We start from the raw sequence: 26,392 nt of genomic DNA, 5'->3' as shown, positions 1-26,392 counted from the left end.
TAACTGCGCGTGTGAAAATAAATTGGACCTGATGCGCACTTAATAAATGGACTGCAAAGGGTTAGTGCATGTAGCTCCCACAGTTGCTCGCTTCAAATCAAGACCCACTTGTTCTCTCTTGCTTTCAGTGCTCTTTAGTCTGATATCTGTTATTAGCTGTTGTCTAAATTTCTATTTCAGGTTTTTCACTCCATCTTATTCGTACAATTCTGTTTGACTCACGCATCAGTAATGTTTAGAATTCACATCCTAGCCTTGTATCTATTTTATTATGCCTGTATTTAATGTATTTGCATTGTTCTTTACTGTTTGTATTTAATGTACTATGCCCTGTATTTCACTGTATTTAATGTATTGTGATTTTCTGGAATGAGATTTAGGTAACGATAGGGTTAGTATGAATGTGAAAATGCTGTGAATGTTTATTAAGGTACTTAAATATGTAGCAAAATTCCAGAAATATGTCAAATTACTGTTTTAAAGTAAGCTTTTTTTCTAACATTATGTTCTGTAGATTGCAGTATAGATAAGATTTAATAAGAAAAAAAATAGATTTTCCGGAAAGAGATTTAGGGTTAACAGGATAAAGGTGAAAATGCACCAAAACTATGGAATGTTTTTGCTTCCTATCCTGTGGGATTTTACTGCAACTTTTAACACAGTTCAATTGGTTTGTTGCTTTTTTGCTAAATACGTTTTTGAAGTTGTTGTGGATGTATCAGCACTGCTTAAGTAGCATTCACAATTTTACAATACAGCAGAACCTCAAGGTTACAATAAACACACAAACACTGGGAAACACTTCAGACATTTACCAGCCAAACATGGCTCTCCTGTCAATTGGTGTTATTGTCCCTCAGGTTTAAGGTGTAGACATTTTATTAATATACTACATTTACATAAAATTCTTGAAAATCATAAACGATTCAGTTACTTTTAAACTGCGACTGTATTCATGGGACTTTGATAGCTGATTACTGATAGCTGATTAGCTAAGTTTTTGAAGGTTGTATCTTGGGATCCACTCTCCTGAGTTTTGCAAAGACCTTCTATTCCACATGCCATGAATATTACAAAAGGAAGGGGCATATTGCTAGTTCACTGTTCCATGTCACATTGAAACAAATTGGCAACATCAGTCATGCTGTTATACTTTAGCTGGACATTAAATTCAAAATCTCACTTTCATCCTTCTTCCCCTGCCTTTACTACCCATTACTGGTTTTGTCATTTGTAATATGATAATTATGTGTGTGTTATCATTATTTGTATATATATTGTGAAAGATTTCACATGTTGAAAAGTTAGATAGCCCTTTTGCAGAAGATCTAGACACAAGGTTGAGGTGTTTTAAGCACTTCTGTGCGATTTTATTAATTATAGAAATAAAAGACAAAACAAAAACCAACTCCCACCTGGAGCACAAACTAAACTTTTTAAAGAAAAAAAACCCTAAACTATAAAACCGGACGGCTAAGCCGTTTACTGGTTGCAAAATTCACAAACAAATCAAAACGGTTCACACAGTACATTATTAAAACCACTGGTCACACAAATTAAACTGTAACAAACATTTAATTACACCTGTGGCTATGAATTTATATAGTCAGCACTCGGCTATACGACAGTCAGATACACGTCAGTCATGTTTTACCGTCCTTGTGTTAAGAAACAAATCAATTCCCATATATATATATATATATATATATATTATAAACAGATTAATGCACTTACCCGTCACACGCAATTTCCGACTCCGTCACCAGTTTTCTGATACAAAGCCCATCTCTTCAATGTTACCATTTATTTGATTATCCGTCGTTTTTTTTTCTTTGTTGCATGCGCATTGTGCAGTTACACAGCGCTTCCTCCAGTTTCACTTAAACAGTTTTAGATACTGTGATATATATATATATATATATATATATATATATATATATATATATATATATATATATATATATATATATATATTTATATATATATATATGTATATGTATATATATATATATATATATGTATATATATATATATATATATATATATATATATATATATATTTAAATCTGTGATCTTTAGTTGTTTTTTATGCATTTTCATTTGCAAGTGAACTGTGACATTAGGGCCCTATCGCACTATATTCTGCAATTTTGCATACTGACGTTGGATACTGTTTTAATTCTGGAAACCTGTTGTTTTTTTAAATCTTTTGCTAAATTGCATTGCTTTTTACATTTTACACAGTTCTGTGCATGGGTAACATTTTGATTGCATTTTGCTGTTTGGTTGTTAATGGGGAATTTTACATACTGCTACAATACGTACCGGATTTAAAAGTATGTACTGTATTACAGTCCACATGTCAAGTCGTCTCTTTTGACAAGTGATATCTTCAGAATCATATTGTTCTAAATTAAAATACTACTTCTGTTGAAAATACAGTACAGTACATCTAAATGGAAGCCTACTTATTTTAAAACACAGTCCTTTCAGCTATGTATTTTTGACATTGTATCATTTTTGTGTTCCGTGAAAAACGGACAAGGGTTGGAACTAGGGTTCCCACCTCTGATTTACAAAAAACCGGGACACCAGAGTCATTTCGTACAAAAAAATAAAAAAATAAATAAATCATATACTTTGATGACATTTAATGTCCCCGGAAGTCTTAAAGATTTCCCAGGACAGCTGCCTCAAAAAGAGAACAATCCAGGCAAAACCTGAACGGTTGGCAACCCTAGTTGGAACTGGCCAAAATGATAAAATCAGATATGCGTCACTGGCTTTTAACTGTCACTGAAGTCAAAATTTTATAGGGTTGGATATGTGAGTGCTGACTGTATATATATGTGTGTGTGTGTGTGTGTGTGTGTGTGTGTGTCTATATTAACTACAAAACAAAAGGACGCCAAATAGCAGTTCAAGTTAAACACTGTTTTGTTAATTCCCGAAATAAATAGTACATAACGTTGACACTGCATTTTATTTATTTTTTTATTCCTTGGATTTGCAGTTTCTTCACAGTAAACAGTGGCCATCGACACGTTTTCATAAAGTAATAACATAAAGTTTAATTGTGCCTTCTACATCTGAACAAGCAAACGAAAACTGAAATTTAACTTTAAACACTTCAAATAAAACAAATGGCGTTGTAAAGCGAAGGGGATGAGAACTCACCATTTTGGTTCCCGTTTATTACATTACAGAAGGTTCTAACAAAAAATATATAATACAGTGCTCCCTCGCTATAAGGCTCTCGGTTATAACGCGCCTCGGCTATAATGTTCCTACAGCAGGTCCCCCAATTCCCTATACTAGTGATTCATGCAATATTTCTACAGTAAATACAGTACCGGTGTTGTTCAAACTGTAAACAACTTCTCAGTCTAACTTCCGTTTCTGTCTCTCCCTTTTGATACAATATCTGAACTGAAGAAAAGCTGCGCTGGCACTTTATAACAGACATCTTATTCAGCATTTATTTTGTAACTAAATAAATATTAGGCCTATTACATGGTTATCTTTCCTAAAGTATTTGCTTTTTTGCTGCAAGAGAAGCTGCAGCTTTCTCCGGGAGACGAGACGATTCAACTTCACTTCAGCCCCGCTCCAGCAGTCGAACCTGATGCAAGCCTATTCCCTCTTCCCCTCTCCCAGCCCGCTCTTCTTCTTGCACTTGGTTTGCTTGTCTGTTGCTTCGAACTGAGCTCCCGACCGCCGTTTAGCCAAGCTATTTATAGTTTAAAAACTGCTAATTAAAATGATCCACAAGTGGGAATGTTACTTTTGTTTTTGTTTTCTAAATATAGTGAGGGAGCACTGTATATACAATCTATATAAAAATCACTACACAACATTTTCAGGAAGTTGTGTATTGGTTTAGCGAGGCATTTCAGAATGATGTGCTTGCCTTTTTTCTCATGAATAGGGCCCTACCAAATCCAGGCTACATTTTCGTAAATTCCGTGGTCGTAATATTTTAAAAATCTTAAATTTCACGATTTCAGCTATTTAAATCTTAAATTTCACGATGGTGTAACAAAGTATGAACATGTAGTTAAAAACAGCAAAATATAAAAAAGAATGTGACTAACAAAGTAGAAACGCTAAAAGAAAATGAAACTGAAATCCAGAGGATTGTTGCATTTCTGTTGTTGTTGTTGTTGTTATTATTAAAAAAAAAAAAAAAAAAAAAAACTGTTCTGGTTTTAAACATCCTTGTATGCAACAGTAACTCAAAAACTATTCTGAAATGTTATCCAGACATCAACTAGTCCTCATCAGATTTAATTTGCCTCTGGTAAGCATGTGTTTCTAACCCTGTATCTGCCTGTGTCTGACTTATCCAAACAGCCTGTAGCCCTTTCATTAATACCGGTAATGGTAGGACACACAGAGTTTAGTCAAGAAATGCCAGTTACCGATCTGATTGTGTCTGACTTATCTGAGCAGCCTGTAGCCCATTCATTAAAATAGGTAAAGGTAGAAAACAACAGCATGAAAATTGACAGATTGAGCTCAAGGTTCTATCGAAAGACGTTGGGATTGTGACTAGGCCATAAACAGGGTTCGAAATTAATCTGCACTGAAGTATAGTTTGTTGACCATGAAAGTAAAGATCTGCCAGGTAAAATAATCCCTGAATTACTTGATTTAATATAAAAATGTACACATTTTATTGCTATTTAATAAAAAATGTATACCACGAACGATCATGCAGTATTCTGTTTATATCACTGTGGTATAAACAGAATACTGAATGATCGCTCGTGGGATACATTTTTTATTCCCCTTAGGAGTATGGTCTTACTTAACACTAGAAACCCTACAGCGGTAATTTTGACGGTTTTTGGTTTTAAAATGTAATTTTCTCCAGTCGTGTAACACATATGGGGCTGTGCGTTCGTGTACTTTTCTGTACGTATGTATTAAATATTCTCACAAAGCATGAAACACGGGAGTGCAGAAATAAATGAGATATATTACATTATACCTAAAAGCCCCAGGAGCAGTCACATTGACGGCCACACATAAAACAATTGTATTTTCATGATACAGAACGGTATTCTACTTTATTATTTTTATTTACCAGTCCACAATGTGTTTAGCTGTAATTAGATTAGTCTCTACTCTCTGCCTGAGTGAATGACTGACAGTCTGTTGTTTTTCAATCAGCCTTTTGAAGGTTGGCGCCTGCTTGCCAGCTGCGCTGCTTTGGTCAGTCAGTTAGCATTGGGACTAGTGAAAATAAATACCAGAGACCGTGGAGTTTTACAACGCAACAAAATATGAAATTGATGTTTGTATCAGATGGCACAGAAGTATTCAGTGAAAGCTGGTTCCCAACGGTGGCCTGTTCAGGTGTTTTACAATGCATTGGACCTAGCAGCCATCAACTCCTGGGTACTTTACAATGAATGCACATAGAAGAATTTACCAAGGAGAGAATATATTTTACAGTTAGCCAAGGAATTTCGCAAGAAGCATTTGGAACAGAGAGAAACTGCCAAGCGTGTACCCACAACTGAAGCTGGCAACCCCGGTGAGAGCCGCAAGAGACGCCAATGCCAGGTTGGCAAGTGCAATAAAAATAAAACTTCAAACAGCTGTGCCCTGTGCAGAAAGGCGGTGTGGAGAAGCGCATTATCTGTGTTGATTGTGAACAGCCTTAGACTCAAGGTAAAGGAATACCATTTTGTCAAAAAAAAGAAAAATAAATTAAACTTTTTTTATAACTTCTTGTGCTGTGTGCTTCTGTAAAACATTTTCTTCTAAGTTTTTATTTATATACATTCAGTTGCTTTTGCTCATCTGATAATAAAACGATTGCTGTTGTTAAAAATGTATTGCTATTGTTTCAGTTTTATAAATATGTATGTTGTAAACCGATGTCTGTTCAGATGGATGTTTATTTACATTTTGTTGTTTTGATATGTAAAATAAATGTTTGTGTGTGTGTATGTATGTATGTATGTATGTGTGTGTGTGTATATATATATATATATATATATATATATATATATATATATATATATATATATATATATATATATATGCTTCGGTTTTTCAGATGTTAATGTAATGTACTCATAAAAAAAACAAAAAAACTATTACATACGACTGTTTCTCCGTTCGTTATACTATTTACAGTGTTTTGAATACAGCCGTCAGAAAGACTGCTGCAGGGCTTCTAGGTATGAGTATATCTCTGGTCCTTCTAGTGTTAAACCTATCGGGGTTCGTGATTTACTGGGACATCCTGCAGTGAATAAAAACTGTATACCACGAACGATCATTCGGTATCCACTATATATTTTTTTATTATAATAATTTTTAACACTGAACTTACTGTATGTGCTGTACACCATTTCTTCACTTTCTTAACAAGAAGACCTCTTCTGAAGTCATCGACGCAATGTTTAAACATGTGAAAACCTGATTGCCTCAGTATCTACCTCCTATCAATCATGCTGTGACATTTTTGTTTTTCTGTAGCTTCTGTGGGATGTTCGGCCTGACAGAGGTCATAGGAAGAGCTGCTCATTAACAACTGGAATCAGGTAAATATTCTCTGTTTTGCTTTATAATTTGACTGCAACCAAATATTTCTGTTCTTTTATTTATCTCTCATCCGGTTTCCTGTTACAGCAGGTATACAAATATTTTAAGTTTGAAAAAGTGGTGTATTTTTTTTTCCACATAACAGTTAACAAATGAAGACCAAACCATAGGCAGTTAGATTTTGGGTAGAGCTCTTTATGATTCAGCTAGGTTAAATTAGCCTGCTTAAGTGCAAAAAGCTTCAGGACAACCAATCAATTGGTTAGGTACAGTAAGAGGCTAGCAATGCACAATAAAAAATGCAGATTTTCATTTAGTAGTCATGCATTGTAATGAACAGTGAAGCTTCAAAACCAGAGGTTCCCGTCCAGCACTCCATGGACCGAATCCAATTACTTCCTGTAAAATCTCCTAAATGATTCTCCTGCATCTGCCCGTTACCACAGCTAAACCACGTTGGAAAATGTTGTGTAGCATTAATGCAACAGTTCCACTATTATACTGTTTTTATATGCAGCCCTCCATCCATCTTTCATACAGTGTCACATAGGTAAACCACTTGATGTACCAGGATTGTGGGAACCTTTTAATGGCCAGCAAAATGACAGTGGCAGCCATCAAAAATAGGCCCATCCTAGTAGAATCGATAATAAAATTTGGATAAAATTATGTACAATTACACAATTAGATACACATTTGATTTCTATTGATTTTTCAAGGAAATCATTTAAACAGAATTTGATCATGCCCACCATCTTTCGAAAGGCAAAGTCCACGTGTTGCATATTCCAGAATACACAATTATTGTTATTTACATCCCATTATAAATGCAGTAATCTTTTATAATTACTGAAAACAAATACCATATTTTCTCGAATTCAAGTCGCACCCCCAAATACGAAAACCCCAAAACAAAACCCTGAATGCAAGTCGCATTTAACTCTTAACCCTTTAAGGACCAAGCTTTTTTCAGTGGGATACTCCACCAGAACCATGTTTTTTGGCTGTGTTTGACTCTCTTCCTATGAAGATTCACTGCAAATAAATTTTTTTACAGTAGCATCTTGGAATGTGTGTCCTTATTTTCACTCTGGGGAACATTATAAGGTAATGTTAAGAAACCATAAAAACTTCTCTTTTTTCAGCACTATTTAATATTTTTGTTTCTTTTATTATTATGTATTCCACTTAGTGTATTCTATGACCTGAGGGACCATACAATACTTCCTAAACATATTTTGTTGAAAAATATTGATGTTTGGGCAAATTACAAGACATTGTTTCACCAGAGGGATTTTGTGATTTATATATTTATTTATTTATTTATTTATTTTTAAACACATTTTTAGCTTTTTGTTATTTCTATTTTTAGTAGAGACTTGCTTTTTTATTTTTATTTTTTTGGTTCAGGACACTCCAGAGAATAGTTTACAATAATTCAGAAACTAAACAAAAAAAATGTTTACTGATTTGACACTCCAATAAAAAAAAAAATGTATTTTTCCAAAACTTAATTTAAAAAAAATAAAATACTATTCAGTAGATTTGGGGTTTTCAGAGAGATAAAGTACAAAAACATTGTACACTCCCAGAAAGTAAAAAAAATAATAATAATAATAATAATAATTTTGAATTATGGTCAAAATACAAGACATTCTTTCACCTGAGTGATTTTATGAATTTAGAGCCTTTTGTTAAAAAACAAACACAACACATGGTTTAGAACGGAACATTTATTTTAAAAATAAATAAAACTGAGAACACCTATATTATATAAATTAATCAAGAATCAGATGCCAGTTATTCTGCCAACAATGATTAATCTTATCGTCTTGCCATCTTGAAATGAAATTCTGTAGAGTGAAAACGTTTATTATTTTGTGCATATCCATTTCTGTACATAAACAGTAAACATTTACCCAAAGCGGTGTTTTACAAACAGCATGAACAACAGAATAAGTAGTGCTAAATACACTACAAAACACTAACTGTTATAAACAAATAGTAAAATTGCAATGCCATAATAAACGTTTATTCCCAGGATCTTTATAAGCAATAATGGACACAACTCTTGATTATTTTCTCAAAATAATTATAAATAAAATAGTTCTTCATTCAATTATCAGTAATAATGAAAAAAAAAACTTAACTGATATATTTTTTTAATGAAACGTTATCTGCTTATCCGCTGGTTTCTTGATATTTATATTATTTTGATATTTATTTATGCATGTTGTAAACACATATATATTAAAACACGAGACAGAATAAATATTCTAATATAATTAGAAGTCAAGTACAGTGTTTTACCGTTTCTTTCTTACTTCTAAACAAGTTCCTCTCTCTGCGTGCTGCCGAAACTTTCTCCGCCCTTTAAATGCCCCTCTCAGTGATGTCACACAAATAAAATAAAATAAAATAAAACTATCAGGGAGTGAAATTCAATCCCTTTCCTATCCAATGATATCCACGGTCCTTAAAGGGGGTTAATGAAAAATAATTAATGGTTAAATTACTTTATCATTTCAAGGTGCCAACACAGAACACTGTATTACTGTACATTAAAGCATCAGAGTAAGTCACCTACTATATTATAAATGCAAATGGGAAAAGAAAATATGTACAGTACAGTGCTTACAGTATTGCTACCAGTTATTGGCGCTATTATCTTACGGTTTCACTTTCATATTACACATATAGAACTACAGTGATTACACTACAGCCCAAACCAAATAACATAACCTCCCATCTAGGCCTGGATCAAGAGAAGGCACTTTTGTCCATGATTTGTAAACAATGAACCAGGTGAAAACAACTAATTTGATTGTACCTTCTTTTCCAAAGGCTAGAATAACCATTTCGTGCATTGAGTGATATGTATTTCCATACATACCTTCAAATGCACCGTTCAAAGCATCCATTTTTTAAGGATCGCCAATTATGTTTTGTATTTTCACCTGATCCCCAATTTAGTTATGCACACTCGTTGCGTTTTAGTCAACTGTAAAATCTCAGGACAGATCGTACCAAATGTAATATTATATTATGATTAGGCTTGCTGCTATTCGATTTTTATCGAATCTACCGTTTTTTTTAGGTCTTTATTTTTCAATTCAAGCAGAGAATGGGTGAAATCGACCTTTATGCTTTAAAAAAACACAGACTTTTTATGCCACCTAGAAACGTCTCATTAAACAAAACCCCTTTATCATATTCAACATGCAACAAAACCATGAAATCAACTGAAATAACGTCAGACATTTATCCTATGTAAAATTATTTCACTCAAACTCATATTTTTGGGGAATTCGACATTTAACAGGCTTTACCAATTAATATTAAAAAGTAGTAAGCCTAATTGTGATTTATTGTAAAGGCTTGTGTTGCTTTGAGGTGAACACCCCAGAAATGCTGTATCAATTCTAACATAACACTGACATGGTCAATTCACACAAGAGTAAAAAGACGTCTCGATGTCCTGTAAAAAAATTGGCGCACCTCTAAGAAAATGATCTGGGATAAAAAGAAATGGACGGTTTGCATGCAACTAAATTTCACCGCAGTGCGTAATCCTGATCAGGGAGCAATAAAACAGTCCTGGTTGTGATTAGGCAGTTATTTACTTTTTATTCCAGTCGCTTCTTAGCAGAGGCCCAACACAGCAGCTTGCTCCATGCACACCGCTCCTCATGCACTGGCCCCTCCTCGTCCTATGACACCGCTGCCAATACACTGCCATAGAATGCAAGAAGCCTGAATGTGATACAATTTAACCCCGATTCCAAGTTGTTTCACCCCCTAAGTTAACTTTTATTACAGTCAAAAAACTGCTACTTCAATTTGAGTAAATATGGTAACCAGTGGTTAAAGAGAAGGGCTTGTAACCAGGAGGTCCCCGGTTCAAATCCCAGCTCAGCCACTGACTCATTGTGTGACCCTGAGGAAGTCACTTAACCTCCTTGTGCTCTGTCTTTCGGGTGAGACGTAGTTGTAAGTGACTCTGCAGCTGATGCATAGTTCACACACCCTAGTCTCTGTAAGTCGCCTTGGATAAAGGCGTCTGCTAAATAAATAAATAATAATAATAACAATAATCGGTGTTTTCACTGGGGCTTTATTATTCGAATTGTACAGCAATGTGTTTTTTTTTTCTTTTTGCAATTGCCTATGAGAAAATCCCCATTTACATCTGAATAGTTTTCCTCTGTGTTCATCTAATGATACAAATCACTGTTTTATTACACAGATGTGACAAATGGAACTACAGCCTCTCTCTTTATTTGATCTTCAAAAGAGACAAAGTTGTACATGGATTCTATCGGCTTCCCTTTTCCCAGAGTCATGTGGTGTTTAGCAAAGCCTCCCTGTTTGCATCAAATAAAAAATAAAATAAAACATTGCTTTTAATGCCAAGTTTACCAGTAGCACAGTTAACACTGTGATACTGTCTTAGATGGGAAGCTGTTAATACATTTAAAGCAAGTATACAGGGAAAAAAGGAGAGTTTTGTGATAGTATATCTCACAAGTGTGAGCCTCGGAGCTCTTGTTCATTATACACCAATGAAATATTGCTGTTATCTGCTGTGGGAAGGACACTCATGGTGATTGCATTAAAAATAGAACTGTAGACAACAGCTCCCATTGGTGAAAATGACTAGCGGCCATTGACAATGGATGCTCCACCTTAAAATATCCTTCAGAAGGAATTGAATTTTGAATGTGAAATACTACTGCCAAAGTATATTACACATCAAGTCTCTGGTAAAGATTCCAGTTAATTTAGCTCCTTTTAGTTTTTCACTGTTTTTGGTATTTTTTTTTTTTTTTTTTTTTTTTAATTATTTTACATGCAGTTGTAGTCGGTCAAGGGATTCCTAACAATTTTAAATGATGTATTGTTGTTCTGTCCATAACATTGGTGAAAAGCATACCATTTTTGTGTCACTAACTGTAAGAATATTTGGGTTGTTTCCAAAATAAATAAAAGAATACTAGTGTTAAGTAAACACTTAAAATATATATTGGCAAGTAACCGAGATAACAAGAATTTCAAGGGTCACAAGGTATGCCATTGACCTTGTAATGAAGAGTAATGTAACTCTCTGACAGTTGTGTTTTTTTTTTTTTGTTTTGTTTTTTTAACAAAAAAAAAAAACATTCACATTGTTTTTGTGGTGTAATTCTGTTTGGTATTTTATACCTGCTTTACCATTGATCCCCATACTTGAACAACATGATCCATTCTCTTACTGTAAGAAACACATAACCTAATGTGTTGAATAACTGTATACGTTATATGTTCCAAACGCACATACCATTTTTTTTTTTTTTTTCCAGATATGTGTTGCATGACGTGTACTACTACGTCTAGATAATTGTATTATTTTTTTAGATTGTTTTGGTGGTATAAGGCTGTTTTATCTATTGTGGTATTTATTTGTGCTGCAGTTATGTTTCTTTTTTGTAGTTTTATCTTTTTTTTATTTTTTACATATATGAGGCCAAGAGAGTCACTTTTAACTGAATATTTTAATAAATGCTCTCCCAAAATTTAAATTGGATGAATGTTCAAAGCAAAATTAGTCAGTGATAAAAAAATAAAAATAATTAATATTATTATTCAGTGATTTTCAAACTAGTAATATCATCATATCAGGAGAGTTTGAATGTCAGATGTTGGTCATGTAAACCTCATCTCTAACCATAACAAACATAACCAATCTAAGTGTGTATTTATGGCAGTTCTGTACTCGCATAGCTTCATTTGGTTTTCTTGTTGCGCATTTCCAGTTGCCCTGTTGGGTTTTAATAGGTTCTGACAGCAAGAGATTTTGGCCAGCTAGTGCATGATCACACCAGTCTGGCTTTCATAGATTTTCCTACCCATTGGAACTTTGTGCTGTTTTGACACTTGCAGGCCTGTTGTGCTGTTGTACAGCTGATGCCCTGTCCAGGCTTATATGTTTCTTGTTGACGATGAGTGTTCTTGCCAAACGCCAGGGACCATAGTCACATCTGTTTTTCTCCCCAGCTCATTTTAGGCTGCTTGGGAACAGCTTATAACCAGAGGGTGGCTCTGAGTAGGCATGATACGCTGACAGGCCTCTATATGTAAACCCATATGACGGAGGAACAAGTACCTGTTGTCTTTCTTTCAGCATTATCCAGAATGACATTACTTGCTCCAGTCCCTGTCACCACTACATCAAAAGCCAAGTTTTCAGGCAATGTAGTCTCAGCAAGTTTTTTTTTGTTTGTTTACAAAATACCAGGTCTTTCAAGTAAGACATCTCTGTACTATTTACAAATGCTGGCTTGTAGCAAGACCCCAATAAACTGAAAGGTTTGAAAAAAATGGTATTGCTGCCAGTGGTAATTCTTTGCTGCTTTGCTTAAATTGGAAGAAACATATTGACTTGCCCATCCTTTTTAGTAATCTAGAGAAAGAGTATATTATCTGTATTATCAGACTGAATGTCCAAATATGTTTTACAGATATATATATATATAATAATGTGTGTGTGTGTGTGTATGTGTGTGTGTATATATATATATATATATATATATATATATATAATTTTTTTTACCAAAAGTAAATGTCTCCAATTAGGGTTTCATCCCCTGCTCTAAATATGGGATACACAAGACTGCTAAATAAGGAGTGCTATATAATTGATCTCCTACCCTTTTGGCTCCTAGAGGAACACAGAGCTAGAGTAATGGGGGCCAGTAAGCAGTTAGTGTAATGCCAGAGAAAACCAAGCTAAAAGGCCAGTCTGTACATTATGGAATACATGCTTCTTATAGAAATGCACTTAGATGCAGTCAAAAAAAAAAAAAAAAAGTTTGTCCCTTTCTCCTTATCATTGGAAGTCATCAAGGGTCACTACTAACAGTGACGTGCATAATATCTGAGTCTGTTTGTTGGAGATAGACACGGTTTCATAATGTGGTCCATCCATGTTTGTTTAGAATATCCGCACATGCTGTGTTTAGTTTTTAAAAATAAATGTTTTTCATTACCCCTCAGCCCAATCATCAAGTCTGCTCTTCCAGTGGTTAAGAAATCCTTGTTCGTAGGACATCTAATTTTGTACCTGTAACATGTTCACACATGAGTGACTTTGACATGTTTTTCAAGGTCACAGGGCCACAATTAAAAACAGCAGAGGGATTCCATTCCAGCTTGCTTCAATTCAAAATGGCAATTTAGCGATGATCATATTGCAAAGGACTCCACCGTGAAAATATGTTGTGGTTTCTTTAATTCCATTTTTGGACTTTGCATGGCATGTTGCATTGTATTGTATTTGTACTATGTATTTAATATAATGAAATAATAGGCAGAGCTAAAAGGGGGTTACAGTTAATGTTAAAATGCAAAAGTCTTTACTTTTATAGGAGTAAACTAGTTTGGGATAATTGTGTAAGCCTAGTCCAATGTAAATAAAAACAAAAAAAAAACTATCTTCTTTTCTAATTTATCCTCTGATATGCAAACTGTAGTTGTTTTTTTGTTTGTTTTTATAGCCCATGACATTCATATTTTTGCCATAAAACAATGTCCCTGCACTATTGCCATTGGTGCTGTACACCTTGGTTCTCAAACACAATTATAAATTAAAAACAAAGCAGATGCAAGGGGCTCCAGTATTTTATTTATGTATTTATTATTTATTTTACTTTTGCTTTTTCAAGCAATACTGATCATTGTGTATATATTGTATAACTGAAATACAGAAACTTGTACTCCCCTGTCTCACCTCAACATCTACTTCTGGCAAAACTTACATTACACTTAATCTTATCCAAAGAGGCTTTCATTATAAAATGATTACTTTGTAATACATAATACTTATTCATTTACTGTATTAGAAATACAGTAAACCAATAAGATTTGCATTGTAAATAGTTATTTTTTGTATGTGAGAGGCTTAACTTTTCTGAACAGATATGGAACATCTTTCATTCTTAGCTAAATGTAAGATTATGAAATGTGCTAAATATAGTACCTGTTCCCAATGGGGGAAAGTAGCAGTATATCATTAGATGAGGGCTACACACCCCTTGGTCAATAGTAGGTGGCCATCTCCTCCCATTCAAGTGAAAGGAAGGGCCAGAGGGTGTGAGGAAAATTAAAAGGAAGATCTTGTGTCAGGCAGACTTTTACAGCTATACTATTTTACAGTAGGACATTTAAAAAACACTTCATGTACTTGAATTCAGAAAGGCATGAAGTCAATGATAAATCACAAGGCAGCTGTGGACAGGTCATACCAAAAAGATGGGCCACTTTCCTGATATCCTAGAAATTAATAAGATGCTTTAATAAGGGTGGCTATTTTGCCAACATATGAACCTTGTGAACAGACAGCTAGCAACTACGTCAAGGGTAAGTTCCGGGCCTGGAGGATCATTCCATTTCAAGTTTAAAATATAAAATGAACCAGTTAATTACTTTAGGTCCAGGAGGGAGGGTTTGTTCAATTAAACAATATATATATATATATATATATATATATATATATATATATATATATATATATATATATATATATAGTACTTACACCCCCCCCCCCCCCCCCCCCAACCCCCTTGACGTCAGGCCACATTTTTTACAGCATGTGATGTTGAGGGCTTCTTTTATATAAAAACAATAATCTTGCTCTCACTTTGCTCTTTGCAAAGACGTATGGTTCATGTATGCTGCATTTCAGACTGTCATTGATTTTCAATTAAAAGGTAACTGCTGTGTTCTACATGGAGGGTGACAACAATAACAAAGTAGTCCTTACTTAGTGCTATTTGTTGCAACTGCATCCCTTCATGCTGGGGAAGAGGGTGGCTGAGTAGCTTAATCTTGCTGATCAATAGTCTAGATTTCTCAATGCAACATAACAGGTAATCAATTCTATATAAAATGACTCAAGAAAAACCTGCTGCTAGTCCTGCACCCTAGGTCTCCAGGTTCAATTGGCTGACTATTTAATATTTTATCCAATTTTCAATTCTGTTGTCTCTTCACATTTAAGAAACAGCCCTATACTCAGATAGGCAGGTGTCATTTCATAGGTAATATGGTAGGATATTGTACCTTGCAGAATAACAGGATTTTTGTGAAATAAATCAGGATTAGAGACCAAGCTCAAGATCAGGATTAATGAAAGATGGGGGTATATCGGTTTGACATCAGAAAAGCCTGTCCTTTGGATGAGACGTAAAACCGAGGTCCTATTGCAAGTGACTCGGCAGCAGCAGTTGTGATGTATAGTTCACCCCCTAGTTTCTATAAGTTGCTTTGGATAAAAGAGTCTGCTAAATGTCCAATTATTAATAATAATAATAATAATAATAATAATAATAATAATAATAATAATAATAATAGTGGTGACTCTGAAGATTAAGGATGACCCCATGTATTGAATGGGTCCTTCTACATTTGAGAGTTGTAACCCACCCTCTTCCATCAGTCCAAAGGACCAATGCCCAGATTTAAGGTTTTGTCTGACCAATATTTATCATTATTAGTCTGCAAATTGAATAGTAGTCCATCCCCAGTATGTTTGAAATGTCTGTTCACAACATTATGCGACTTCAAATGTTCAATATAAATTGTATATGGAATTGTGTTTTGTGGACAGATGGTGTTGGCTGACAAATGCAGTTGACTGCCCCATATAATTTTATTGCTCAAAGATTTTCTATGCTGTGTTTGTTTTTTTCAAATCAGTCAAAAATAGGACATCGAGTATGTAGTCTGAACAAGTTGGTCCAATAAAAAGGTATTAACTTTACACTGCTATATTTATTTTAATCACAGATGGCTCAAAAACAGTGAACCATTGAACTTCAGTGTGAAATGAACATGGGGGGAGGGTGTGGGAGGGTTGAAATGAAGCAAATTGGGTGAAAAACAACTGTTTTATTAGCACTTTTACCAACCAAGCATAATCTGAACAAAAGAGAATATGAAACATTGAAGATAACTATTTACAATTTTACATGCTCAGGCCATGTCCCATTACTTTCTGTGCCACTCTGTAAAGCAGTTCCTGTCTGGCACAAACACAATGGATAAAACTCTCTCTCTCGCTCTCACACTCTCTGTCTCTAAGTCTGCAGTTTCTCTAGCGCCCTATCGCTCACTGAAGTACGTAACCGGTATTGCTGGAATGCTGAGATTATACGCTTTCCAACGATACCGCCCCTTTCAGTCTAGCTGCTAAAATGACGGAGCAATAGACTCAAAACGAAACCTAAGCTGTGAACTCTGTCACATGATGAGAAGCTTATCTTCAGGCGATCGTAGCTGGGTAAGAGTACCGCATACACACACTGAATATGTCATTGGAAAGCGGCGGGTCTGTACTTTTAAACAAGCCATGAAACAGGTAGGTGGCTTTTACGGTGCCTGAGTAATATACACAGAACCTTTGGTGCGCCGGCACACCAAAATGAATGGGGCTGAATTTAAAGAGTTAAAACAAATTCCATAGAATTACTGTGTTGTTCTACAAATATTTCTACTACTACTACCACTGTTGCCCACGTCAATGTCTACTGTTTTGTGTGTTTAACAGTTTGGCCTCTGTCTACAGTCAGAATCAGACACCTCCTTGTGTTATCTGTTCTTTTTCTGTTGCATTTTAAAAACAATAAAGGGTTCTTGATTATCTTAAATGTAGGTTGAGATTCACATTTCCCAACAAAATTGTTATTTGTCTGTTTTTGTTTGTATCTTTCTACAACTGCAATGTTTCTGTAGTAGCTGCCCTAGTTTTAAACGGAATCTGAATGTTTTCATAACATGGAATGGCCCATGTTTGTCCTACAGTGAAGGCACTGCTGACAGTGAAGCATTAGTAACCTATTGATGTATCAGTGACTGTATTGTCGACTCTTTAGATAGTTAATCTTAACCATTTTCCTGTCAAAAGTGACACAGCCTTGATTTTTTTATGGAGCCGGAAAGATTGCCAGATTTTAAAATTAAAAAGCATTCCTTTTATATTATTCATTCTGGTAACAATTTATGGTGCTGAGTTTGGACGCTGAGCACTTGTCAACAAACATAATTATGTTTTGATATAAACAAGATTGGTAGCTTTATTATGCAGCTCTGTCTTCATTGTGGGTGTTTTGATTTAAGTTCAGATTGTGCAGGCTGTGTATTTATGTGCTGTTTTCTCTGCACTAATAGTTCCCTTTGCAAATTACTTTGCAGACAAACAAGTGTACACTTAGGATCGCTCTGCACAGGAGACGTCAAGCGGAGACGCAAGGCTGCACCTATTGCTGGACCAATGACAACAGGTACGTTTATAACCAAGATCTACTTCGATTTAGTTTTTTGACAGGCAAATAGTTTTTGAGTTTATTAGGCATATTGCAGGGTTGAAGGCATTCAAAGATTGGTTACATTTTGTTCTGACAGCATTAGTGCTCTTAATATGGCCCATCAGCTACTGTAAGCTTTCCAATTTGATATGATTATATGATTCCTTTATCATCTTCTCTAAATGATATACAAAAATACATTTTCTTGTTGTATTTATTTCTTGTTAAATTCATACTGCACTAAAAGTGTGAGTGGTAGTTTCGTGAAATCTTTGGAAGCAATGGCACAGTTGATTTAATAAATAGTATGACAAATATACCAGACCACATTGTTTTATTGTTTTTTTTCCTTTTTTTTTTTTACGTGATACTGTACACGGTAGACAAGTCAAAAGTTATATTGTAACAAACTGCATTCAAGCATAAGATAATAGCAGAACCCCTATCACCCAAACTCATCCGGGGAGCCAACAATTTATTGTGTTCTTGAATGTTTTAAGGGGAATAAATAAATAACATAATAAAACTAAAATAAACATTGGTATTAACCCCTTCACTGCTAGGGGTGCTCATAACATTGTATGCCTGTAGATCACACTTTCATTTTGTAATATATCTAGAGAAACAGTAGGGCATAACTTTCTATGAACATTCTATAGCACAGGTTATTGAGATTATGAGATTCTAGATGTATATGGAGGTGTAGGTCTCTATGTCGCACTTAAATATTTACGTGCATTCAGTGGAATAGGTTATGGTAATTTACTTTTTCATGATACTGTATTTATAACTGTTGCAACGTGCATGTAAATGTAATACACATTTACATTTTATGTTGCATGTTTCCTGGTTGTAATATCATCTATAAAAACATGTATAAAAGCACTTTTGACAAATCCTTACTGATGTTTCCATTCATACAAATTTCAGTACTGGCAATAACTTTTAAAACTACAGCATAGCTTGAGGCAAGCTATGTATGTTATTGGTTAAATATGTATTAATTGTGACAAGAGTGCACCATTTATTTTCAGCTCTGCAGTGCACTCTTAACCTTTTTGTTTTGTATTGAAAAAAATTAATTAATATTGATACACTTGATATTGATTTCTAAATATATAGCCTTGAGCCTTGTTTTCAGCCTTGAGCCAAAGTCACACAGTAAACAAATTGTCTGTGTGTAAATATAATAAATGTTGCAATGACTACATGCATAGTGTAGCACTTTTCTAATTACCAGTACAGTAATCCATTGCATATCCGACTGCGGTGGGACCAGAGTAAGGGCGGATATGTAAAAAGTCAGATTAATTAATCCTGTTTTAAATACCATTATACACAGCTGTAACAATTACTATATTCACACAATTATTGTTTTGAGATTCAGCTTTTATTAGGGAGCTCCCCTAAACCCCTTGTTTATAAAGATTACATGGCATTAATGCTTGTGACAGAGTAGCTGTCTGCCGTGTGAGTGCGTGCGTGCGTTACAGGCAGGAGATCGAGACAGAGGTTGAGTTGATACGCCCCACAGGTGAACAGGATTTATTTACATATCAACACACTGAACAGCTTATGTTACACTACTAGCAATGGCAGTGCACGGAGCATATACAACACAGTGTACGGAAACTTTGGTAGGATCTACAATGTCTGAACTAATCTTCTCTGTTCAATAATAAACTAACGTTGCTAAAGAGGTTGATCAGATAAAAGATTAGGGCGGATATGTTTGTGCAAGCATTGGATGTATTATAAACAGCAATATACATTCAAATATACCTGACTACCAGTTACAAATGCCTCAAAATAATAAATTAATTTGCAGTTTATTGCAGTCACAAGTTTGTATTTTTTTTTTCTTGCCTTTTCTCATTAGTCTGGCTGATGCTGGTACACTGCTGAGACATTGCTGGATTTCAGTTAGCCTAGGGTGAAGATATCATGACAGGTTTATAACATTCAAAAGGTGTAGATCTTGCTTGTCGTTGTTGTATTTTAAAAGCCTTACCCACATACCTTGTCTAAGGCTAACTGAACTTCAGCAATGATTTTGGCCTGGGGAATAAAGAGAATATTATTAACTTCCCAAACCATAGTGCCTCATAGCTATTATACTAATGGGACGTCCCATCTCTGCTTACCTTTATCCTGTATGTTTTTGTAAAGAGAGATACACAGTTAAACCCTGGTTCAGAGGAGGATGCTTTTATTCAAAATTATCAATAAAAAAATACAAAAACTCAAATTTGGAAACTATGCAACAAAACTTTATCTGTTATACAGTATTGTAGAGTGTCATATTGCGTGTCATATTGCTATTCATTTGAATCAATGATTCAAATGATCTGTCAGTGTTTAAGTAGTCCAGTGACTTGTATTTAATAATAAATAATAAAATAAAAAACTGTAAACTTAAAGGATAGGGTACATAAGGACCTTTTTATTTTATTGTGTTACATGTTCCCATGTGTTGCTACAACTGTTTACGTAAGGTGTGTGTATTGTGTTATTTTTTTATTTATTTTATTTTTTTACATTTTGACTACTTTTTTAAACTTTTAAATTGCATTCCCTGCATCAAGATGGCTTCCCATGTACCTGCATGGACCTCTCAGAACTACTAGTTCACTAGTAAATCCCTCTAAGTTATATATGTGAGCAGGAGGATGATGGTAAATGTAGTTCTGAGAGGTCCGTGCAGTGGGAAGCCATCCTGAGGCAGGGAATGCAATTTAAAAGTTTAAAAAAGTAGTCAAAATGTAAAAAAATAAAATAAATAAAAAAATAACACAATACACACACCTTACGTAAACAGTTGTAGCAACACATGGGAACATGTAACACAATAAAATAAAAAGGTCCTTATGTACCCTTTAAGCTGAATGTATCAGCTTCTTTTATATAGCTGTTTATGCAACATCAATAAAACCACTTTAGGATCCAAATTACTAAACAAGCTGCCAATTAGGCTTGCAGTCAGCTGGATAGATTAGTGGCTAGAGAGGCAGATACAAGATTTTCATCTCTTGAGCCAATTACACGAGTGAATTACCTTCCTGAGAGCCTGGGAAGGTATTTGAGGCGATGGAAAGACTAACTCTGTGTTGTGGCAAAGATGCAGGGTAGGAGGTAAGGGTTAGCAGGTCACACATTGTAAAAAATGCCCAGTGTAAAAGAGATATTTCTAGGAAAGGGATTTAAAGGATTTGGAGCTGCCAGAAGTGATGTAAAAAGTAATAATAGCTGTACCAACATGTTAGTGTTTCAATTACAGTTTATAGCTCTGTAGAAAATAATTCATACAAAATTATATTGAGCTGTAAAAAAAAAAAGAGAAGCAAGATGTAGTTGTTGATAGTTAATCAATGTAAATTGTATTTGCAATAAATCTGTTCTTTTTGCTAAATTACTGTGTTACATCAGTCTCCTAACTAAGCTAGGATTTCATTAATTTCCCAAAGAGAATTTTGTCAAATCCACCACCACCCCCACAATATTATTATATGCCCAATTTGTTTTGACCTGCCTGAAAATTATTAGAAATTAAAATGACAGTAACACCCCCACCACCACCACCTTACTGTCCATGAAGACAGGACTAGCCGAGAAGGATTTTGATAAGCCTTGAAGATACTGTCACGTCTATCTAAATAAATTATGCAGTATTATCATAGTCTGCTGTCAGAGGCTTAAGAACTGTATGTAACTACCAGTAATCTATACTTAAGATCTTGACTGAGATTAGTGTGACAGGCAATAGTTATTTCCTTTTGCTTTGTTCACTGTTTTTGTTACTTAGTGCTAGATTGAAAGCTTCTAAAGAGCAATTTATTCTAATTGGTAAACACACACACAAAAGTTAGTGGAATGCCATGCAATTTTGTAAGTCCCTTTTTAATAGTCAACAATAGTTTTAAAATATGTTCTTCAAGCTGTTACATTAGGATGATTAAACAGATGTGTCGCCAGTAGCAGCTTCAGACCTGGCTCCAGTTTGTAGACAGAATTAAATGTATTTTGGGACAATGACTTTAATATCGTAAACACTTAACTTCACGGTGTTGCCTTTCTAATATGTGCATATCTTTAAAAAGAAAAAAAAAATTGAAAGCAAACTGAGGATATTGGACAACAAAAGAAAAACTGACCGATACCCTGGCCATGACAGAGCGAGTAGAGTATAGGGCCAGAATATCACTGATTCAGTGTGCACAGTGTATGCATTTGTATTCTTTTTTTATTATTATTTTGTTTTATTAATCACTCAAGTCTTTTCAGCAAGGTGACAGCTGTAACGAGTCCTCAATAATTACCTTTTTTTTCATGGACGTTGAAGTAGTATTTGATCGAGAAGCACCTGCCAACCAAGCACTCAGCCCACTGGTGGATCTTGCAAGAGAGATCTTTCATATATTACAGCATACATGTCAGGGATTCCATTTGCATAACAAATTAATTGGCCGCATGAGGGTTAACCTATTTACACAAACTTATCAGAACATTCTTGTTACGTATTATTCTATAACTGAGTAGTCATGAGAGCATTATCCTGTTTCTTGCCCTTGTGAGGAATGTCCTTTCCTTATCATGGGAAGTGGGTGATCCACTTGGTTGTAAGTTAACTTGAATGTTGTGAAAATACAGGATTTAATGCCTTAATGTGTTGTACTGCAAACAAATTAACCTCCTTTGATATGTTTCTATTGTGACATATATAATAAACCCTGCTGTGTAATGCAAGTCAGAAAGTTACCAAGATTTGATGTCATTTTATTTTTTCAAAACAAAGTATTGCTCTGAAATAACCCCTGTCTTTATTATACACCCTTTTTGACAATATAAAAACAAGCGAGCCTGAGGTTAAATTATATAGAGAGAGAGAATTTTACTTAATTCTTAAGACCCACATCTGAAAAAGTATAGTTCTGGTTTTGAGGTCACCGTGCGATGAGACAGCCTGCCCTCTCAACCTAATCGATGAATTAAGACAATTACAGGGCTTTAGTCTTTAATTGAGATTATCCTACTCTCCTCTACATGGCAATTCTAATTAAATATGTGTCTCTCTTAATCCAAGGGTTTGTAGGTGAAAATGTGCAGCCAATCCCGGAGAACAACATCGGCAACAGGATGCTGCAGAGTATGGGCTGGTCCCCTGGTATGGGGCTAGGACCAGATGGTACTGGAATATCGGAACCAATTAGAGCACTGCAGAGACCAAAAGGGGCAGGACTTGGCTTTAGCTGACGACAGACAACTTTAGTTACCTCCCTCAGTAAACCCTATGGATCATGAAAGCAAGACAAATATTTGCAATGTCATCTTGGACCAGTTGTTTGACGAATATGGGATTCTTACACCAGCTCATTTTGATAGTGGTAAAATGTAAACAAACAAAAAAAATGGATTTATGCTATACCGGGATATATACATATATATATATATATATATATATATATATATATATATATATATATATAAAATATATTTTTCTTTCTGTATTGTAAAACTAAACAAAATAATGCTTGTGATAAAAATTCTATTTTTCTGTTGAAATACTAAGGAAACCTGTTGTCTAAATGTATCAGAAAACTATGGCTGAACAGTTTAACAATTTTAAAACATGTTAATTTTCACTTCAACAGTCATATTATTGTGATAAGATTAAGTGCATTGCTGCACTAAAAGTTTACTGTACCTAGTATTCCCTATTATCTATCACTCCTACCATATGGCATGCTCAGAGTGAAGCAGTGCTGTTTTACCCTAAGCAGAAGAAAAAAAATAGTATTATTCAAGGGGGCTTTTCTGTGTTTCCCTACTGAAAAAAATGGGACAATATGCTGCTTATAAATGGATGGGTGGATTGGGAGGCATTTATTAGTAGAAATCAATCGCTGAAAAATAGACATTAGATAAGTGTGTTTTTTTTTTGTTTTTTTTTTATTGAAACAACCTTTTTATAGTGCTTGAAGCATGTTTTATTCAATATTTTTATTTGTATTATATATATATATATATATATATATATAAATCATGTGAATTATTGTTGCCATCTGATATGATAAATTAACCTGTGGTTGCACAAGGCTGAAGTATACCATTGGCCACTTTGCAATGCTGCCAGTGTTGTGAATTTAAATTCTATGATGACTTTGTATGAAATACGTATGACAAAGTAATGGAGTTGAAAAGCATTCCTTTCGATTTAGGATTTAACCATTTAGTGGCCAATTGATTTGTACGATACGGTAGTAACAAGCAAGTAAAACAAAACAAAAAAGCAGTTGCATATCACAAATAAATGTTGCTGGGTTAAAAAGTAAAAAGAGATGTGCTGTAAATCAACATACTTTGGTTTTGTGATTGTTTGCTCGATGGGCAGTTAATTTTATTTTAAGAAAATACAAACGCTGCATTGTTTAAATTGAATATCTAGAATAATCTATTGAACTTGACCAGCTTCAAGTTCAAATAATTTTTCAGATGTTATAATGTTGAAACAGAAAATACATCTCCAAGAACCTCAAATTGTTCTTAATTTCAAAGTTGTTACAACTGTAACATTTCCACAGCTTTAATCATCAGTGAGGTTTGTTGTGAATTTTACATGGTTGCTGCTTGTAAAAAGTTATGCTGCAATGTATACTAAAACTCATTTATAGAAAGGTTTTTTTTTGCTTGTTTGTATGTTGTTATGCTAGCATATCAAGCCCAAATTTCACAATTGTATTGCAAATCTGATTTTACAATAGTTGATTTTGTTGTAACGTGTTTTAAGTAGCCTTGTTACAAAAATATAGCAACATAGGTTGTTTCATACTTACGAAAGACCCTGACTGAGGCGTTCAATACTTTACACGGTTTACTTTGTAAATGAACAATAAAATAATGGAATTGGGTTTTCTCTCCTCTTCATTATTTTCTACAAAAAATAAGAGATTTAACATTAGCTCAGGTTCTTTATTTTTTTGATTGTAGGTTTTTATTTTTATTCCATCATTAAATTGTATTCTGAGAGATCTAAACAGTATTTTATTTGTCTTAAAATCTATTTAAATGAAATATTTATATACTAGAACAGTTGAGTTCAAAAGATAAGTCAGTTCACTTCAAACTAAATATTGCTATAATGTCAGCATAATTAGATTGTTGCACAATGAAATGCAACATCACAGAAAATGTTATAATGTCTAATAATGCATGATTCATTTGTATGGCTAATTGGGAAATATGAAAATATGTGGCAGTTGATATGTCTGTCTACAAATGTAGGACACAATATACTGTATAAGACTGAGCTTGGCTTCTGGTCAATGATTGATGACATTTGACTGAGAATGTAAATATCTTTACATTATATACTTGTATTAATGCTCAGTAATGATAAAGGGATTCATTATTTTCACATTTTCTTGCTAAATAGAAGACCTTACCTCAGTCTTTTTGGTATGTGTGTTCTGAAACATTTATAAAAAAAAAATGTAATATGATTTACTTTGCAAACAGAAAGCACTGTAAAATAATTTTAAATGTCTGTATGCAATTAAAATTAAGTATTTTTTTGGAACATCTAAGAACCCCCATCCCCTCCACACATACATGTTGATTTTGTCAAAACATTATTTTTCCTTATCTTAAATTTAATTTTGTATTACTAAATATGTTCCCTAATGCATTAAACATAAGGTAACCTAGACAAACAATAAGCAACATGTAAAAGATAGTCCAATGATATTCCAATGTTGTACTTAAACTATTGATCTTATGTAGGCAATGGATACATTCACTGAATATGCAAATGTCTACAAAGTGTGTGATTTTCAAGCAACATAACATACTAAGAAGCAAGGGTCCCACTTAGTAATGAACAAGTCAAACATTTTTAGTTTTACAGTTCAGTTTACTTATGCTTTGTTTCCACTGTCTGGCGCTGCCCATAGCTAGCTGCCAAAACAAAAGAGCATTTCAGTGTTTTGCTTTATTTTTTTCCAAAGCTGACCAACCTTGGAAATTCTTGCCGTGGATCAAAAGCCATTGGGGGATTGTGTAATCGTATTGTGTTTTGTTTTAATGAAACTGGCGGTAACAAATAAATGTAACCATAGGCTCATTACAACTAAAAAGGAATCTGGGAGAGCACAGCCAAACAAACAGACAGGTTTTGTCATTGTGTTTATCATGAATACTTTTGTCTTGTGTACTGAAGCAGGATGAACATTTTTCAATTTAAGTTCTGTGCTTTTGGTGAATACAATAAAGCTTAAAGAAAAACAATTAAGAAAATGTCATGTGCGTTTTACCTATATAAAAGAAAATCAGCCACACTGGTAGCAATTTCACTGTCGATTTTCTTTTCTACATGCACTTCCTGGCTACGTGATGACCATTTCCTTTGTAGCCAGTTTGGCTACATCGTGGATGAGATACAAAACCTAACCAGATATCTGTGCTGAGCGGCTTGGACGAGCAGTGGAAACACCCTGTTT

General features: G+C 34.3%; 1 protein-coding gene across 3 annotated transcripts in view; it reads left to right on the top strand.

Moving 5' to 3' along the window:
- Window positions 1–23,322, top strand: part of gpatch2 (G patch domain containing 2) — a 105,871-nt gene extending 82,549 nt beyond the window's left edge. For all 3 annotated transcript variants that reach the window (XM_059024307.1, XM_059024305.1, XM_059024306.1), the window contains 3 exons: window positions 6,496–6,560; window positions 17,788–17,876; window positions 22,981–23,322. In XM_059024307.1, the coding sequence (XP_058880290.1) occupies window positions 6,496–6,560; window positions 17,788–17,876; window positions 22,981–23,150 (324 nt within the window). In that variant the 3' untranslated portion in view covers window positions 23,151–23,322. The remainder of the gene's footprint in view (window positions 1–6,495; window positions 6,561–17,787; window positions 17,877–22,980) is intronic.
- The last annotated feature ends 3,070 nt before the right edge of the window (window positions 23,323–26,392 follow it).

The sequence above is a fragment of the Acipenser ruthenus genome, chromosome 5 (assembly GCF_902713425.1).
Source record: "Acipenser ruthenus chromosome 5, fAciRut3.2 maternal haplotype, whole genome shotgun sequence".
In the NCBI taxonomy this organism is placed as follows: Eukaryota; Metazoa; Chordata; class Actinopteri; order Acipenseriformes; family Acipenseridae; genus Acipenser; species Acipenser ruthenus.
The sequence above is the reverse complement of the archived record's forward strand: the minus strand, read 5'-3'. Positions and strand labels throughout refer to the sequence as shown.